The sequence below is a fragment of the Cygnus atratus genome, chromosome 26 (assembly GCF_013377495.2).
Source record: "Cygnus atratus isolate AKBS03 ecotype Queensland, Australia chromosome 26, CAtr_DNAZoo_HiC_assembly, whole genome shotgun sequence".
NCBI lineage: Eukaryota > Metazoa > Chordata > Aves > Anseriformes > Anatidae > Cygnus > Cygnus atratus.
Window position 1 is genome coordinate 1080017 of NC_066387.1, and position 16687 is coordinate 1096703.

Here is a 16687-nt window from a genome sequence, read left to right on the forward strand (position 1 = left end):
CCCTCGGCGGGGGCAGCTCTGGCCCTGGCGGGGTGCTCAGCCCCAGGAACAGCCCGTGCTGTGCCGTGCCGTGCCGAGCCGCAGATGGCTGCCCCACGCACGTGCCGGGCTCAGGGCCGTGGGAGGGGATATAAGCGGTGGTGCCGTGGGCGCAGCCACCCCCGTCCCAGCCCACGGTGGTGCCGTGCCGCCGCGCGCCGTGCGCTGCTGGGTGCTGGCAGCCGCCCCCGGTGCCGCCGAGGAGCCGGCGCTGAGGCTGTGCGGGCGCGAGTTGATCCGCACCCTCGTGGCCTTGTGGGGGGGCACCCGCTGGAGCCGTCCCCGCCCCGGGCAGCCTTCAGTGAGTGCTGAGCGCGGGGACCCCTCCCCAGCACGGGGACACCCGAAACGGGGGGTGCCCCACGGGTGCCTCACCCTTCCCCGCTCTCTTCCAGCCGACCTCTTTGGGTGCCTCGATGGCCACAGCCCCCCCCAGTGTGGCCCCCCCCCAGTCCTGCTGGCTCCTGCTGCTCCCACAACTGCACCCGGCAGGAGCTGCTGCCCTTCTGCTAGTGCCCGCGCCCAGGAGAGTCTCTGGTGGCTCGTCAGAGGGTTGAGCTCGCTGCTGTTCATTGGGGACATGGGTGCACGGCCCCTCTTCCCATGCATCCCCCCTCCCGTGGGCTCCTCTCGACAGCTTCTAAATTTACCAAAATTTATTAGAAATGGACCAAATCCTGCTGCCATGGGCACAGTGACAGGCAGGAGGTGAACCACCAGCAGCGGCACCGCAGCCATTAAAGCCCGCCGAAGCATCTCTGCGTCCGTGCGTCTGTCCGTCAGCGCATCGTGCTGGGGAGGGACGTGGGGGGCTGGGGACCCGGGGGGCTGCAGCAGGGCCCCCAGAACGCTGTTTCTGGGGGTTCTGGCACCAACTACCCGCGGGCTTTGCTGCGGCCGTCCCGCAGCACCTCGATCTTGGGCGCCAGCTCGCTGAAGGTGGGTCTGGCACCGGGGAAAAAAGCCCAGCAGCTCAGCATCAGCGCGTAGACCTGGGGACAAGGATGGGGGTGTCAGGGGCGCGGGGCTGCCCTGGGACCCCTGCCATGCTGGGGGGGGGGTGGGGGTGGTCTCACCTCCACGGGGCAGCCGGCTGGTGCCGGGAGCCGCCTGTTGTCCTTCAGCAGCTCCAGCAAGTGGCAGATGATCTGCACTGTTTTTTCGGTGCCCATCATGCGGAGGAACTCCTTGGGGGGGGCGCAGGGGTGCCGTGAACACAGGGAGGCAGCAGCCAGGTAACAGGGGAAGGTGGGGGCCGGAGGGGGTCTCACCTCCGAGGGGCTCCTGCTCTTGTTGCTGTAGGTGAAGAGCTCGTAGAGGAGCACCCCGAAGCTCCAGATGTCGGATGCTCGGGAGAAGACGTTGTCAGCCAGGGACTCGGGCGCGTACCTGCCGGTGGGAGGGTGCTGAGCACCGGGTCCGACCATGCTGCTGCGCCCCCCCCCCCCCCCCTCCCCCCCAGCACCGCGACGCCCTCACCAGAAGACGGGGCTCTGGCCGGGCTCCTGCACCACGTAGTAGTCCTTGTCCTGCGGCAGCAGCTTGGCCAGCCCGAAGTCGCCGATCTTGACGTGGGTCTCGCTCTCCACCAGGATGTTCCTGGTGGCCAGGTCGCGGTGCACGCAGCGCTGCGCCCCCAGGTACTCCATGCCCTGCGCGGGACGCAGCCGCTCACCACCCAGGCTGTGCCCCCTCAGGGTGAGCGGTGGCACCGCTCTGTCCCCATCCGGACCCTCCCCACCCCCCATGACACACACACACACAACACGGGGGAGCCCCTTTGCCACCATGCCCCCGCGGTGGGGGGGGGCACAGGACACGGTCCCACCTTGCAGATCTGCCAGGCGTAGAGCAGCAGGCTCCTGTGCTCCAGGCGGTGCTGGTTCTTCTGCAGGTAGTCCCGCAGGCAGCCGCTGGGCAGGTACTCCATCACCAGCCGCAGCCCGCGCCGCCCTGCGCACCCGCACCCGTTACGGCCGCCCCGGGGGCACCCAGGGCCCCTCTGCTCCCCTACCCGCCCCCCCCGGGACAATCCTGCCCCGCGCTCACCCCGGCTGTAGCAGACGCCGCGGTACTTGACGATGAAGTCGTGCTGCAGCGAGTGCAGGATCTGGATCTCCCTCTCGAAGTCCTGCAGCTCCTTGGCCGAGTCCTGCTGCAGCTTTTTCACGGCCACCAGCTCGCCCGTGCTGTCGCCCAGCGGGTCGTAGCGGCACAGCTCCACGCTCCCGAAGTTGCCCTGGCCGGGTAGGGGGTTAGGGACACCGGGATGCCCTGGAGCCCCCCACCTTGTCCCCAGCGCTTGGCCACCCCCCAGGACAGGAAGGCACAGATGGGGCTGTGGGCGCCAACCAAGCTTTCCCCCCGCCGCGAGCAGCATTTCGTGCCCAGCTAAGAGGGGACACCCAAAACGCCGGTGCGCCCACCGTCGTCGCTCTGCCCTCACCTTGCCCAGCAGTGAGATGTACTTGAGGTGCCGCTCCTCGAAGAGCGTGGGGTCCTGCCCCACGGCCACGTGCTCGTACCCCCAGAAGCTGTCCCGCAGCGTCACGTCGGCGGGCGACGGGTCCGAGAGCAGCTCGTAGTCTGGGGGGGACGGGAGGTGAGGCGACGGGGGTCGCTGGGGGGGCCGGGGCCCATCCCCGTGCCCACCTGTGCTCACCGGAGGTGATGAGGCTGTTGAGGTCCCGGATGAGGGCGCGGAAGCAGGGCCGCCCGCGGGGCTCGTAGTCCATGCACTGCGCGATCAGCGTGGCCAGCTCGGTCCACTTGGGCGCGGGCAGCTGGAGGCGGCTCTGGTAGAAGTGCAGCTTCTGCGGGTGCACAGAAGGGGTTTGCGCCCCGGTGCTGGGCTGCAGCACCCCGAGCAGCACCGGTAGGCTGCTGGTTGGAGGTAACGACAAGGGGGGGCACCGCCTGGACCTTGCCACCACCTCCACCAAGCGCTGGAGCTGGGGAGAGGGTCTCCAAAACCCTGGTTCTGTTTTTTTGGGCACCCATCTCCCCCCTTTCCCAGTGTGACCATGTTGCTGGGCCACCAGAGCCAGCAGAGAAATCCCTCGGGGACCCGCAGTGGGACTGGCAGCAGGTGAGAGAGCAGCAGGATGGGGTCGCAGCGGGATGGGGTCACCGAGGGATGGGGTCGCAATGGGACGGGGTCACAGCGGGACAGGGCAGCCTCACCTTCTGCGGCTCCAGCAGGCTGACGGGCATGTTGCCACCACTGAAGATCTCCCACAGGGTCGCCCCAAAGCCCCACTTGTCAGCCGGGAGCGCCAGGCCCTTGGGGTCGCTCAGGCACTCGGGGGCCACCCAGGGGATGCGCTCCACCAGCACTGGGGAGAGGGGACGGCCCCTGCTCAGCACCCACCGGGGGGGGCCCGTGGCACCCCGGGGTCAGCGCGGGCACTTACGGTCCTTGGCCAGGACGGTGACGCTGACACCGGGGTCGTTGAGCTTGATGAAGGGGGGGCTGCCGCTGGCCACGTCCCCCTCCCGGGTCAGCAGCACCTTCTTGGCGGAGACATTGCCGTGGGTGATCCTTTTGTCCTCCTGGCAGGGGAGAGGGACCCTCAGCGCACCCCCGGCATGGCACAGGTGCTCTGCATTGGGGCTGCTGGGCTTGGGGCTGGGGTGCTTGGGGCACGGACGGGTGGGAACTGTGGGAGGTGGATGGGTGGGAGCTTTGGGATATGGATATATGGGAGCTGTGGGATATGGATGTATGGGAGCTGTGGGATATGGTTACGTGGGAGCTATGGGATATGGATGGGTGGGGGCTGTGGGACACAGGTAGGGGGGGATGTGTGGGGCGCGGGGCGCCGGCACCAGCTCACCAGGTAGTTGAGGGCGTACGCCAGCTGCTTGGCCACCTGCAGCTTCCAGCTCGTGGTCACCTTGCTCTCGCCTTGGTTCTTCTTCAGGTAGAGGTCCAGGGGCCCGTGCCTGACGTACTCCTGCACCATGATACCTGCGGGCGGACGGAGCCGCCGGGTCCCACGCGTGCCCGGCCATGGGCGGTGGCAGAGGAGGGGGACGCGGGGCACTCACTCTCCTTCCCGAGGCTGACCCCGTGCAGCAGGACCAGGTGCTTGTGGGACAGCTGGCTCATGATGCTGGCGGCCTCCAGGAAGGACTGGGAAGGGGAGGCTGGCTCAGGGTGGGGGGGGGCAGCGGTGGGCGGCCGGGATGGCGCAGGGGGTCCCCCCCCGCCTCACCTCGGAGCAGTTGCGGTGGCTGCTGTCCATCACCTTGAGCACCACCTCGGTCTGGTAGAACTCGTCCTCCTTCTGGTCCCGCTTCACGCCCTTGTAGATGTGGGTGAAGGAGCCCTGGGCCAGGCTCTCGCCCTGCCACGAGAGGGGGGTGCTGGATGGGGAAGGCCCCCCACACCCCCCCCCCAAACCCCTGCGCCCCCCCATCCCACCGTACCCGCGTGAGGCTCTCGGGGTCGATCTTGTGGAACGTCATCTGGTTGGGGCTGCGGCGCGGGGCCGAGGGGGAGCTGGGGGGCCGGGGGCAGCTGCTCCGCACGATCAGCAGGTTGGACTTCTCTGAGGGGGGGGGGGGGGAGGCTGTGAGGGGCTGCTGTGACGTCACACAGCCCTCTGTGATGTCACACTGCCTGCTGTGACATCACACCACCCGCTCTGTGACGTCACACAGCCCCTCTCTGCTCATTTTACGATGTCACGCAGCCCCGCTCTACAACCCCATACAACACCCCCCCCCCCCACTATGACATCACACAGCCCCGCTGTGACATCACACAGCCCCTCCGCGATGCCACACGGCATGCTTTATGACGTCACAGGGCGGTTCGTGACGTCACGCCGCCAGCGTGCCCCCTCCGTCCCACCGCGGCGGCGCCGTCACCTTTGGGCAGGGGCGGGCAGCACGTGGCCAGGCGCAGTCGGGCGCCCTCCGCCTGCAGCCCGCAGCACCCATAGGTGCCCAGCAGCTCCCGCAGGCTGCAGAAGCGCCGGGCCAGCCCCGACAGCCAGAAGCTCCCGTCCTCGTCCCTGCGGATCAGGCAGCGCTTGTAGTCCTGCCCGGAGCGCGTCTGCGGGGCGAGAGCCGGGCTCAGCGGCGCGGGGACCCCCGGGGACGTGCCCGTCCCAAAGGGCCGCCACCGGTGGCACCGTCCCCGCCGGCACCGGGTTCCCCGGTGACACCGTCCCCACCGGCACTGGGTTCCCCTGCCCACGTTGCCACCCGGGCCGGGTGCTGGGGGGCTGGGGGGGTGTGCGCGGTGCCGGTCCCGGTGCGGGTGCCGGGGGGGGGGGGTGTCTCACCTCGGCGCACACCGTCAGCAGGTAGCTGTCGAAGTCCTGGGGGCTGCGGCGCAGCAGGAACAGCCCCGGGCGGCCCCCCGCCGCCTTCAGCTTGTTGATGGCGAACTCGGAGCTGTGAAAAGCAGGGGGGGTGCTGCCAAGGATGTGTGTCCCCCCCACACCCTGACCCCAGGAGCTCCCCCCATGGCACACCCCAAGCCCGGTGGGCACCCGAGCATCACCCAGGACGCGGAGCGGTGCCCACCAGGCTCGTGCCTCCCCCCTAAATAATTCCCTCCCTCTTTGAGCCCCATCACCCGTGGGCTGGGGGGGGGGCGGGGGGGGCAGCGCCCACCTGATGGGCCCGTGGCACTGGTTCTCCACGTCCTCCAGCAGGCGGGGGGGGGCCACCTCCTTGCAGAAGTAGTGGTGGGCGTCCGCCGTCAGGCGGTAGTAGCCGTCGAGCAGTGCCACGAAGCTGCGGGCTTCCTGCAGCGTGGGGAACTCCACCTCCTAGGGCAAGGGGAAGGTGAGCCCCCTCATCCAACCCCCCCCCGTGTCATTGTCCCCCACCCCCCACCCCGTGCCCCCTCCCCAGCTCACCAGCACCCGGTTGTCCGTCTTGGTGAGGGTGACGATGCGGTTCTCCACGGGGCTGCCGTCCCGGCTCGCCTGCTTGATGCTGACGTCGGCGATGTCGGGGAAGTCACAGAAGTGCTGGCGGCTCTGCAGGGACACCGGCGGGCTGCCCTCTGCGTCCCCCCCCCCTCACCCCACGACCAGGCCCCCCTACCCCCCCCCCAAACCCCCTACCCCTCCCCAGCACCTCGGAGCCGCCGCAGCTCCAGGAGACGCCGTTCTCGCCGGCCACGTGGATGGTGATGTTGGCGTCGGGGCCGCGCACGGCGAAGCTCTCCTCGGCCCAGCGCCGCTGCAGCCGCTCCAGGTCCAGCAGGTACTTGAGCTTCAGGTGGCGCCCGTCCGCCTGGCAGCCGCCGATCCTGCGCAGGGACTTGCTGAAGCGGCGGCGGATGCGCTTGCGGGTGAGGAAGCTGTGCTGCTGGATCTGGCACCGCAGCGGCTCGGGGATGCACGACTTGTAGCTGGGGAGGGGGGAGACGATGGGAGAGGTCAGGGTAACCGCCCCCCCCCCTCCCCCCCCCCCGCCCCCCGGACCCTCCCCAGCCCCGTGGTCCCCGCTCACCTGACGCAGTTGAAGACCTCGTCGGGGCTCTGCCGCTTCTCCTTGGCGATGCGCAGCATGTCCAGCACGGCCAGGCTCAGGCACTGCTCCTGCCTCGGCAGGCTCAGCGCCACCTCCACGCGGCCCTCGATGAAGTCGCTGCGGGACTGGGGACGTGGCAGCGGCTCGGTGGGGGCCCCCCTGTGAGCCCCCTGCTCCCTGCCAGCCCCGGCCATGCACTGGGGGCTGCAGCCAGCACAGAGCCGATGCGCCCCGAGACCCCCCCCCGGACCACCCACGAGGCAGTGGCAGGTAACGTGTGCCCCCCCCACACAGCTAAAGGGAGCATCAACGTGTCCCCTGCTGACCCCGCCATTGTGCAGGGCTGCCCCAGAGGTGCCCCCCTCCAGCTCCGTGCCCGGGAGTCACATCCTGTCCCGGGCTCTGGCTCTGGATGGGGACGGGGACGTCAGCGCGGGCTCACCTGGGCAAAAAGGTAATCGATGACGGGGTAGTCCAGCACGGGGCTGGCCCGGTCGCTCGGCAGCTGGAAGCGGTGCGACTGCCCCAGCCCGCACCAGTTGGGGAAGAAGAACCTGGTGGGGGCGAGGGGCAGGGCTCAGGGCCACGTCCCGTGCGGCACAGCCCCTATCAGCCACCAGAGAGTCCCCAGGGGCCGTGTCCCCGCAGGCCGTACCTGATCCTGTACACCATGACCTGGCTGCGGGCATCCTCGACGGTGAAGAGGTGGTTGGGGGGGTACCAGCAGCTCAGGTCCTCGGTGGCCAGGGCGAAGAGGGGGTGGCAGACGGGCAGCACGCCTGGGGACGGGCAGAGCGGAGCTGTCCCCGGGGCCGTGACCGCACAGGGCCGGTGCCAGGCCGGCGGGCGCGGGGCCGGTGCTCACCGCAGGCTTTGGCGGCGTGGACGCAGAGCTCCTCGGCCGTGTACTCGCCGAAGGTGAAGGTGAGGATGCCGGCAGAGTCAGGGGGGGCGCGGGGGGTGGGCGCCCGGTGGTAGAGGTACACCTGCAGCGTGCCGGGCTCGGTGGAGGAGAGGCTGCACGAGCGCTCCCCGATCAGCGGGGTCTCCTCGCCCAGCGGGGCCATGGCAGGTGCTGCAAGGACAGGGGGGGGGACCCCGATGAGACCTTTGGGATCCTTCTCTCCCCGGGGTAAAACCCCGCAGCATCCCTGGGGCTGGGACCAGCTGCCCACTGCCCCGCGCTTGGGGTGCAGGTGGAGAAAAATGAGGCAGGCAGATGTCTTGTTTTAGGGCGTGCGGACGGCCCCAGCCCTTCCCACAGCCGCTCCGCGTCGTTCAGCCCAGGGATGGGCACTCACACCCAGGTGTGGGCCACCGTGAGGAGGATGCGGCTCCATCCCCATGCCCAGGTGGGTTGCCCAGACCCCAACAGCCCCCCTGTGCCATCCCGGTGCCCCGAGGTACCTGCACCGTCCCGGTGGCCTCGCTGGTGCTGCGTGTTCCGGTGCCGGGACTGGGCAGGGCTGGGGTTTCTGGGCTGCGTAGGTGGCTGCAAGCAAAGAGGGAGAGTCAAAAAGTCCCCTTGGTGACTTCCTTCCTGCCCACAGCGTCTCTGAGCAGCCAGGGACTTCCTGACGAGGGAGGGGGAGAGGGGTGGGGGGCCTCCAAGGAGCCACCCAAAGGAGCCCAGGGGCAGGAGAGAGGCACCCCGCTTGGCCGGGGGCACCACGCTGATCCCACCAGGTGCCGCGGTGCCGCAGGGATGGGTGTTGAGCATCCTGCCCCTTAATCCTGTCCCATGCTGCCCACCTGACCGCGGTGCTGTCCCCATGCACCTTGCGCTCCCCCCGCCCCGCTTGCAGCCCCCCAGGGTGGTCTCAGCCCCCCTCCATTTGGGAGCTGGGTGCCCAGCCCCGGTGCCGTGCGGTTCCGCACGCAGCCGCCGGCGGATGTGGGGGGATCCAGCCGCCGCCCTTCGTTGTTTTTTTTTTTTTTTTCCCTTTCTGCTGCTCAAAAAGCACGTCAGGGAGCAGGGTCCTGCCTCCTGGGGACAAGGCCACCGGGGATGCTTTGTCACTGCAGCCAGACCCTGGGGACCAGGGACCCTGCGCCGTGCCGGGGCACGAGGAACTGCCCCGTGGTGGCACCGAGCCGCTCCTTGGAGGGGACATTGCCTGGTCCTGGCTCTGTCTCCAAGGCTGGGGCTCTTCCTGGGTCACAGCCCCGCTGTTTAAGGTGTGGGGACAACCTGTCTGGGATGGGACAAAGCAGCGCTTGTGCCTGGGAATGAGGAAGCTGGACCAGACCCAGTGTTCCTGCACCCCAGCGGGCAGAGCCACGGCCCCGGTCCCCACGCTCAGGCCACCAGCTCTTGGCCTTGGACTCAGGGCCGGATCCTGCACGTCGCGGTGCTGAGTGGCCGGGACCTGGGTGGGTGGCAGGGAAGGGGTTATCACCACGGCCCCCGCCGGCTCCACGTCCCTCCCCGGTGCCTAATCCTGCCTCCTGCCTGGCCCCGTGGCCAGCCCCTCGCCCCTCCGGCACAGCAGCGCCCGCCGAGCCCGCGGCAGCCTCGGCACTCAGCCCCGCGCCGGCCGGACCCTGGCCAAGTCCTCGGGAGAGCTGCCGGTGAGGAAGGTGCTTTTGCTGGGTAAAGGTTTAGCTTGGGTTTGTTTTGTCCCCGTCTGGAGATAACTGGTGCTCAGGCAAAGCCCCTCCTCCTGTTTGCGCTGGGTTTGGGGGATTGCTGTGTCCCGGCCGTGTCCTTCGGGTGCAGGACGACACACGGCCGACTCGCTCGGGCGCGGGTAGGACCAGGGAGTGCAGCGCTCATCCCCCTGCGTGCTCTGGCTCCGGAGGTATTTGGGGTGCTCTCCTCGCTGAGCCGGGGCTGACCCCTTTGCGCAGCCCTCGCCGGGATGGGGACGGGGTCGGGGCCGCGGCGATGTTTTGCTTCACGCTCGCCTTAAACCGCGATAATTGCCCCAGGTTTTCTCCCGCTCCAGTTTGGCTGCTCCTGGACGCACCGGGACCGCCGTGCCCTGTCCCGGCCGCGTGTCCCTGTCCTTGCTCCACGTCCCCGTGTGCCTGCAGGTGCCCGGTGGGGGCTGTCCCCCCCCGCAGCCACCACGCTGGCCCCGCCGGAGAGCCTGGAGGTGTGGGTGCCGGAGCCCCTCACCTTCAGCCTCTGGGACTACGGGGTCTTCGGGCTGATGCTGCTGGTCTCCACGGGCATCGGGCTCTTCCACGGCCTCTCCAAGGGCGGGCAGAAGACCTCGGAGGACTTCTTCACGGGCGGCCGGCGGATGGCGGCGGTGCCGGTGGGGCTCTCGCTCTCGGCCAGCTTCATGTCGGCCATCCAGGTGCTGGGGGTGCCGGCCGAGGCGTACCGCTACGGCTCCAAGTTCCTCTGGATGTGCCTGGGGCAGCTGCTCAACACCCTGCTCACCGCCCACCTCTTCCTGCCCGTCTTCTACCGCCTGGGGCTCACCAGCACCTACGAGGTGGGGGCCGGGGGCCGCATCCTGCCCGCGGTTGGGACCTGGCAGGCGTCCCCGACACAGTCCCCATCCTTGTCCCCAGTACCTGGAGCGGCGGTTCAGCAGGCGCGTGCGGCTCTGCGGCACTGTGCAGTACATAGCGGCCACGGTGCGTCCCCGGGGGGGCCGGGGGGGACATGGGGGGGGACAGGGATGCAGGGTCCCAGCCGTGCTCACGGTGCTTTTGGCCCCTGGAGCCCCCTCATTCCCGTGCTCGTGTTTTCCGCGGCTCAAAGCGAGCGCAGCCCCGTGGGGAGCCTGTTTGGAATGGAAAGCCGAGTGTTTTCCCAGCGCCCGCACGCTGCGCCTGGGCGGCACCGGCACGCCGTGTCCCCGGCCCTGCGGGCACAGCCGGCACCAGCGCAGGATGGGGTGCTGGCCCTGACCCCCTCCCCGTCCCCGCAGGTGCTGTACACGGGGATCGTCATCTACGCCCCCGCCCTGATCCTCAACCAAGGTACGGTGGGGAGATGGGGACAGCATCCACGTGTCCCTGTCCCCACGGGGGGACAGCTCAGCCCCTTTCCACCCCAAGCTTTTCATGCTGCTCAGCACCCTCGTTTCTCCTTTAGTGACCGGCTTGGACATCTGGGCGTCGCTGCTCTCCACCGGAGCCATCTGCACCTTCTACACCACCATAGTGCGTGCGGAGCGGGGGTCCCAGGGGGTCCCTGGGGGTCCTGGGTGCCGGCGCTCACTTGGTGTCCCTCGGGCGCAGGGCGGGATGAAGGCTGTCATCTGGACGGACGTCTTCCAGGTCTTCGTGATGCTCTCCGGCTTCATCGCCGTCATCATCCGGGGGCTGCTGCTGGCGGGGGGCCCCGCCAGGGTCCTGGCCATCGCCGCCAACGGCTCCAGGGTGAACTTCGGCGAGTGAGTCCCCGCGTTCCCCCCCCACCTGCCCCGGGTGCTGGGGTGCCCGGGCTGCCCCGGCTCACCCTCGGCCCCCACCGCTGTGCCCAGCTTCAACCCCGACCCGCGGAGCCGCTACACCTTCTGGAGCTTCGTGCTGGGCGGCACGCTGCTCTGGCTCTCCATGTACGGCGTGAACCAGGCGCAGGTCCAGCGCTACGTGGCCTGCAGGAGCGAGAGGGAGGCGAGGATGTGAGGCTGGGGGCTGCGGGGCCCGGCCCCCAGCTTGGGATGGCGTGGGGGGGGGGGGGGCGAGGGGCTGTGGTTGGGGTGGGGGGAGCCCGTGCACAGATCCTGCACCCCCACGCGGACCCTGCGCCCTTGCATGGACCCCCCACATGGGTCCTGCGCTCCTCCAAAGACCCCGCACAGACCCCGCACCCTTGCATGGCCCCTGCCCGGATCCTGACCCCCCCCCCCTGCCCGGGTCCTGCCCGGCCCCCCCAGCCCCGCTGGGCCGTGCTGTGATCTCTCGCCGTGCCCGCAGAGCGCTGCTGGTCAATCAAGTGGGGCTCTTCTGCATCGTCTCCAGCGCGGTGGCCTGTGGCCTTGTGATGTTTGCGCTCTACAAGGACTGCGACCCCCTCCTGGCCGGCTACATCTCGGCCCCGGACCAGGTACGATTGCGCCGGATCCGGCCTCTCGAGCGCCCGGCTGAGGGCAGCCAGGTGGGAAGGGGACTGGGGAGGGGACCGGGATGGGGACAGCAGCAGGGGTGGGCGAGGACGGGGGTCCCGCCTGCCCCCCGACACGCCTGTGCCCCCCAGTACATGCCCTACCTGGTCCTCGACATCTTCCAGACGTCCCCGGGGGTGCCGGGGTTGTTCCTGGCCTGCGCCTACAGCGGGACCCTGAGGTGAGGCCGCTTGGGGACCGCGGTGTCCCCACGGAAGGGGTGGCCCCGGCACTGCCCCCCGGTGCGGTGCGGTGCGGGGCTGAGCGCTGCTCCCCCCCCCCCCCAGCACGGCCTCCACCAGCATCAACGCCATGGCCGCCGTCACCGTGGAGGACCTGGTGAAGCCCCGCATGCCCGCGCTGTCACCGCGGAGGCTGACGCTGGTCTCCAAGGGGCTGTGTGAGTGGGGAGGGGTCCTGGCGCACGGCCGGGCCGCCCTGAGCCGTGCCGTGCCGTGCCGTGCCGTGCCACCCCATCCTGGACCATGCCATGCTGCACAACAACGTGCCACGGTGCGCTGTGCCGTGCCATGGTGTGCCGTGCCGTGCCGTGCTGTGCCGTGCCGTGCTGTGCCGTGCTGCCCCATCCTGGGCTGCGCCATGCTGTTCTGTGCCATGCCATGCCGTGCTGTGCTGCACCGTGCCGTGCAACCCGTCCTGTGCCACACTACGTCCCCCTGCACTGCAACGTGCCGTGCCATGCTGTGCCGTGCCATGCTGCACTATGCTGTGCCACGCTGTGCCACGCAGCCTGTCCTGTGCCGTGCTGCACCACGCTGTGCCGTGCCACGCGGTGCCATGCCATGCTATGTGACACTGTAATGTGCCATGCCGTGCCGCGCCGTGCCGTGCCGTGCCATGCCGTGCCATTCTGTGCCGTGCCATGCAATGCTGCGCTGCACTGCACTGCGCCATGCTGTGCCGTGCCACGGTGCCCTGTGCCATGCCGCGCTGCACCATGCCACGCTGTGCCGTGCCACGCCGTGCCACAGCCGCCCCCCTGAGCCCCCCGCTCTCCCCGCAGCGCTGATCTACGGCACCGCCTGCATCACGGTGGCAGCCCTGGCCTCGCTGCTGGGCGGCGGCGTGCTGCAGGTGAGCCCAGCTGGGGAGGGGGTCAGATCCTGCCCGGCGCTGAACCCCCCCCCCCCCTCCCCATCCCTTTCTCCCCATCCCGCCGGCTCTGCCCAGCCGCGCACGGACCCGCCACGCACCGCTGGTGGCCGGAGAGCCCTCGAGGGCCGTGGGGCCACCCCGAGCGCCGTCCCCGTCCCCATCCAGGGCTCCTTCACCGTCATGGGGGTGATCAGCGGCCCGCTGCTGGGAGCCTTCGTCCTGGGCATGTTCGTGCCGGCGTGCACCACGGCCGTGAGTGCGGGGCGAGGTAACGGGGAGGGGGTCCCGGTGCCGGGGGTCCCGGTGCCATGCGGACCCCCCGCTCCTCGCCCAGGGGGTGTTCGGGGGCCTGTGCGCCGGCCTGGCGCTCTCGCTGTGGGTGGCGGTGGGGGGCAGCCTCTACCCGCCCAGCGCCGCCGCCTCGGGCGTGCTGCCCGCCTCCGGAGCCCGCTGCCCGCTCTACAACCGCACCGCCGGCACCGACCGCACCCTGCTGCTGCTGGGGACGCTGCCCCCCCGCCGCCCGGCCCCGGCCCCCGCACGGTGAGGGGGGGGTGGTGGTGGTGGTGGTGGTGGTGCATGGCCATCGGGGCACCGCTGCCCGTGTGCGTCGTGACGTCGTACTGCTGGCCTTGTGCGTCGTGACGTCGTACTGCTGGCGTTGTCCGTTGTGATGTCATGTTGCTGGTGGTGTGCATTGTGACGTCACGCTGCCGGCCTTGTTCACAGTGACGTCACGTTGCTGGCCGTGTTCATAGTGACGTCGCACTGCTGGCCTCATTCATTGTGACGTCACGCTGCTTTCCTTGTTCATAGCGGTGTCATGCTGCTTTCTTTGTGCGTTGTGACGTCACGCTGCTGGCCCTGTGCATTGTGACGTCACACCGCTGGCCCTGCGCATTGTGACGTCACACCGCTGGCCCTGCGCATTGTGACGTCACGCCGCTGGCCCTGTGCATTGTGACGTCACGCCGCTGGCCCTGTGCATTGTGACGTCACACCGCTGGCCTTGTTCGTAGTGACGTCACGCTGCTTTCCTTGTTCATTGTGACGTCACATCGCTTTCCTTGTCCGCTGTGACGTCACGCCGCCGCCCTCGTTCATTGTGACATCACGCTTTCGCCCTATTCACCGTGCCTATTCACCTTTGTCCCTTCTGACATCACGCCACACTCCTCGTGACGTCACCCCGCCTTGTGACATCACCGGGGTGGTGTCACCGTTCCCCCCCCCCCGTTGCAGGCCGGCCGTGGTGGGCGACTTCTACGCCATCTCCTACCTGTACTACGGGGCGCTGGGGACGCTCTGCACCGTGCTGGCGGGGGTGCTGCTCAGCTACCTGGCGGGTGAGGCCGGGGGGGACACGGGGGGGGGCGTGTAGGGGGGGGGGGGGCAGCCCCACGTTGCCCCCCCTACCCTGCACCCCTCTCCACGGTGCCCCCCCCCCCCCCCGCCAGGGCCCACCAAGCGGGCACGGCTGCCCCCGGGCGTGCTGTGGTGGGACATCACGAAGCAGACGTCCTCGGTGTCCCCGGTGGGGGCCACCCCCCCCCCGGGCGAGCACCCCACCAAGGTGACCCCCCCCCCCTCCAAAATCCCCCTCCCTGACCCCCCCCGCCTTCTCAAGCTCCCTCCTCTTCCTGCAGGTCCTCAGGGGTCCCCAGGGAGGGCCCGGCGCCGAGGCCCCCCCGGTGCTGCTGGTGCAGGCAGCCCGGGGGGGCTGCAGGGCCCGGGCCCCCCCCGAGCTCTGCGGTGCCACCGAGCAGCTGCTGCAGGAGACCCACGTGTAGGGACAGGGGGGGTACCGGGGGGGCGGGGGAACGGGCGCCCAGGGGTGCGCCCCCCCCCCCCCCCCCCCCCCCCCCCCCCCGGGCTGGTGTCCCCTGTGTCCCCCCCAGGACAGTGTCCCCTGTGCCCCCCACCCGCAGCTCTGGGGGGGGGGGGGGGACAGGGGACAATAAATGCTGCGGTGGCTCGCGGGGGTCGAGCCTGTCCTTGGGGGGGGGGGGGGGTTCTGGGGGGGCTGGGGAGGGTTCGAGGGGGTGAGGGGGTCGGGGGGGGGAATAAGGGGTTCAGGGGGGGCCCCGAGGGGGAGGTCCAGGGGGGCCGGGGGGGGTTAGGGGAGGTTGAGGGGGTCGGGGGGGGGTCTGGAGGGGGTCGGGGGTGTGATGAAGAGGTCAGAGGGGGCCGGGGGGGGGGCATAGGGGTCGGGGGGGATCTGGAGGGGGTCGGGGGTGAATCGGGGGCTGGGGAGGGTCCGGGGGGGGTCGGGGGTGGGGTCGGAGGGGGGCCGAGGGGGGGGATGAGGGGGTCGGGGGGACCCGGAGGGGGGTCGGGAGAGGGTGTTATGGGGGCCGGGGGGGGGTCGGGTGGGGATGAGGGGGTCAGGGAGGCTCGGGGGGGGTCCGGGGGGGGCGTGGGGGGGAATTAGGGGGGATGAGGGGAGGGACGGGGCCAGGGGGGGTCGGTCCTGGGGGGGCGGGGGGGGATCGGAGGGCTTGTGGGGGGGTAGGGGGCGAGAACGGGGAAGGGGGCGTGGTTCCGCTAAGCCCCACCCCCTCCCTGCCCCGCCCACCCGGCCAACAATGGGCCGCGCCCCGCCAAGCCCCGCCCACTCCTCCCGACCCCGACCCCAGCCTCCAGCCGGGCCCCTCCCACCCCGCCAAGCCCCCGCCCACCAGCCCACGTGACTTTGGCCCCGCCCTGCCCCGCCGCCATCTTGAAGGGGCGCCGCTGCGCCGCCATCTTTGTGCCGGGCACGGAAGCAGTGGCGGCGGCGGCTGCAACCGGGCGGGCTCTCCGCGGTTCTCCAGCCGCACCGGAGCGCCGCTGTGCGTGGGGGCCGCCCCCCGATCCGTTCTCCCCCCGCTCCTCTCTCTCTCCCCACCCCCACCCCCCCAACCCAACCCCCGGGGCCGTGTGAGAGACGCTCCGTGCCCTCAACAAAGATGGCGGCGGCGGCGTCGCGGGGGCCCTGAGGAGCCTCCCGGCGCCGCTCCCCCCTCCCTGAGGCAGCCGCCGCGCGCGGCGGTGACGTCATCAGAGCGCGACGGGCGGGGCGGCGGGGCCCGGTAGGAGCGGGGCCGGGACCGGGCCTGGGGGGGGGCAGGGGCAGGCCCGGGCCGGGTTCGGGTGCCCCTGGCCGGTAACCGTGACGGAACGGCCCCGGGTTGTGCCGGGGGGAGGTCGGGGGGGGGAGTTAGGGGACATCAGGGGACGTTTTTCCTCAGCAGGGGCCGCCGGGCCTCGGGACGGGCTGCCCGGGGGCGTGTGGGGGCGTCCCCGTCCCGGGGGGGTGCAAGGGGAGGTCGGGCCTGGGGCCTGCGGACGGGCTTCGGGGGGGTGGCTGGGCCTGGTGGGCCTGGAGGGCGTCTCCAGCCCGAAGGATCCCCGTGTGCTGGCCCCCCGTGCCTGCCCCGTGGGGCTTTGTGTGCCCTGACGCCGCCGGGAGTTAACGGAGTGCCCCCGCAGGGCCCTGCCCCTGCGTGAGGGGGGCCGCGTAAACCCTCAGGGGGCTCGCGTGTGGCTGAGGAGCCCAACGCCTGCGTGAGGGGGGGGGGGGGCTGCGGTGCTGTATAAACCCTCCGAGGGCTCGATATACCGCGTACGTGGAGAGCCTGGCACGGCCCCGCTGGCGCAGAGCCTGGCTTCGCTCGTGCTCAGCACCCCAAGCCCACAGAGGGGAGCAGCGGGGCCTGGCTCAGCGCCTGAACCCGGCCGGCTTTGTCGGGGCTGCTGCAGCACAAGAAGTAGGCGGGAGGGACCGGCTGCCGCTGAGGACGTGGGGCGCAAGGGGCTGAGTTCCCCCTGCGTGAGCTGCGGGGTCGCTGGGTTTGTCCTCTCCGCGGTCGCGAAACACCGCGAGGCGATAACAGCAGGGGGGTTTTCCTGGCGGGGGCTGCGGTTGTTCCCGCTTCCAGGCGTTACGGTGAGCCCGAGGGCCCGGCCAGGGGTCTGAGGCTCGT

General features: G+C 70.6%; 2 protein-coding genes across 2 annotated transcripts; one reads left to right on the plus strand and one right to left on the minus strand.

Annotated features, from left to right (window-relative positions):
- Positions 1–914: 914 nt before the first annotated feature.
- JAK3 (Janus kinase 3) lies at positions 915–7604 on the minus strand. Its single transcript, XM_035569791.2, has 23 exons — positions 7403–7604; positions 7193–7316; positions 6980–7091; positions 6517–6662; positions 6139–6415; positions 5916–6038; positions 5668–5825; positions 5334–5445; positions 4915–5101; positions 4471–4592; positions 4257–4388; positions 4090–4174; positions 3876–4009; positions 3453–3591; positions 3223–3374; positions 2702–2852; positions 2486–2625; positions 2089–2278; positions 1868–1992; positions 1519–1691; positions 1311–1428; positions 1116–1226; positions 915–1031 (listed from the first exon to the last, which is right to left on the minus strand). Exons 1-23 carry the CDS (start codon positions 7602–7604, stop codon positions 915–917), a joined length of 3330 nt encoding a protein of 1109 aa, XP_035425684.1.
- SLC5A5 (solute carrier family 5 member 5) lies at positions 7603–16654 on the plus strand. Its single transcript, XM_050715683.1, is given in 18 exon segments — positions 7603–7609; positions 9604–9983; positions 10063–10128; positions 10425–10476; positions 10592–10659; positions 10738–10892; positions 10983–11123; positions 11419–11548; positions 11699–11787; positions 11894–12006; positions 12631–12701; positions 12888–12975; positions 13040–13265; positions 13965–14068; positions 14180–14295; positions 14369–14431; positions 14434–14523; positions 16643–16654. Coding segments are annotated over 18 exon segments (1971 nt in total).
- The last annotated feature ends 33 nt before the right edge of the window (positions 16655–16687 follow it).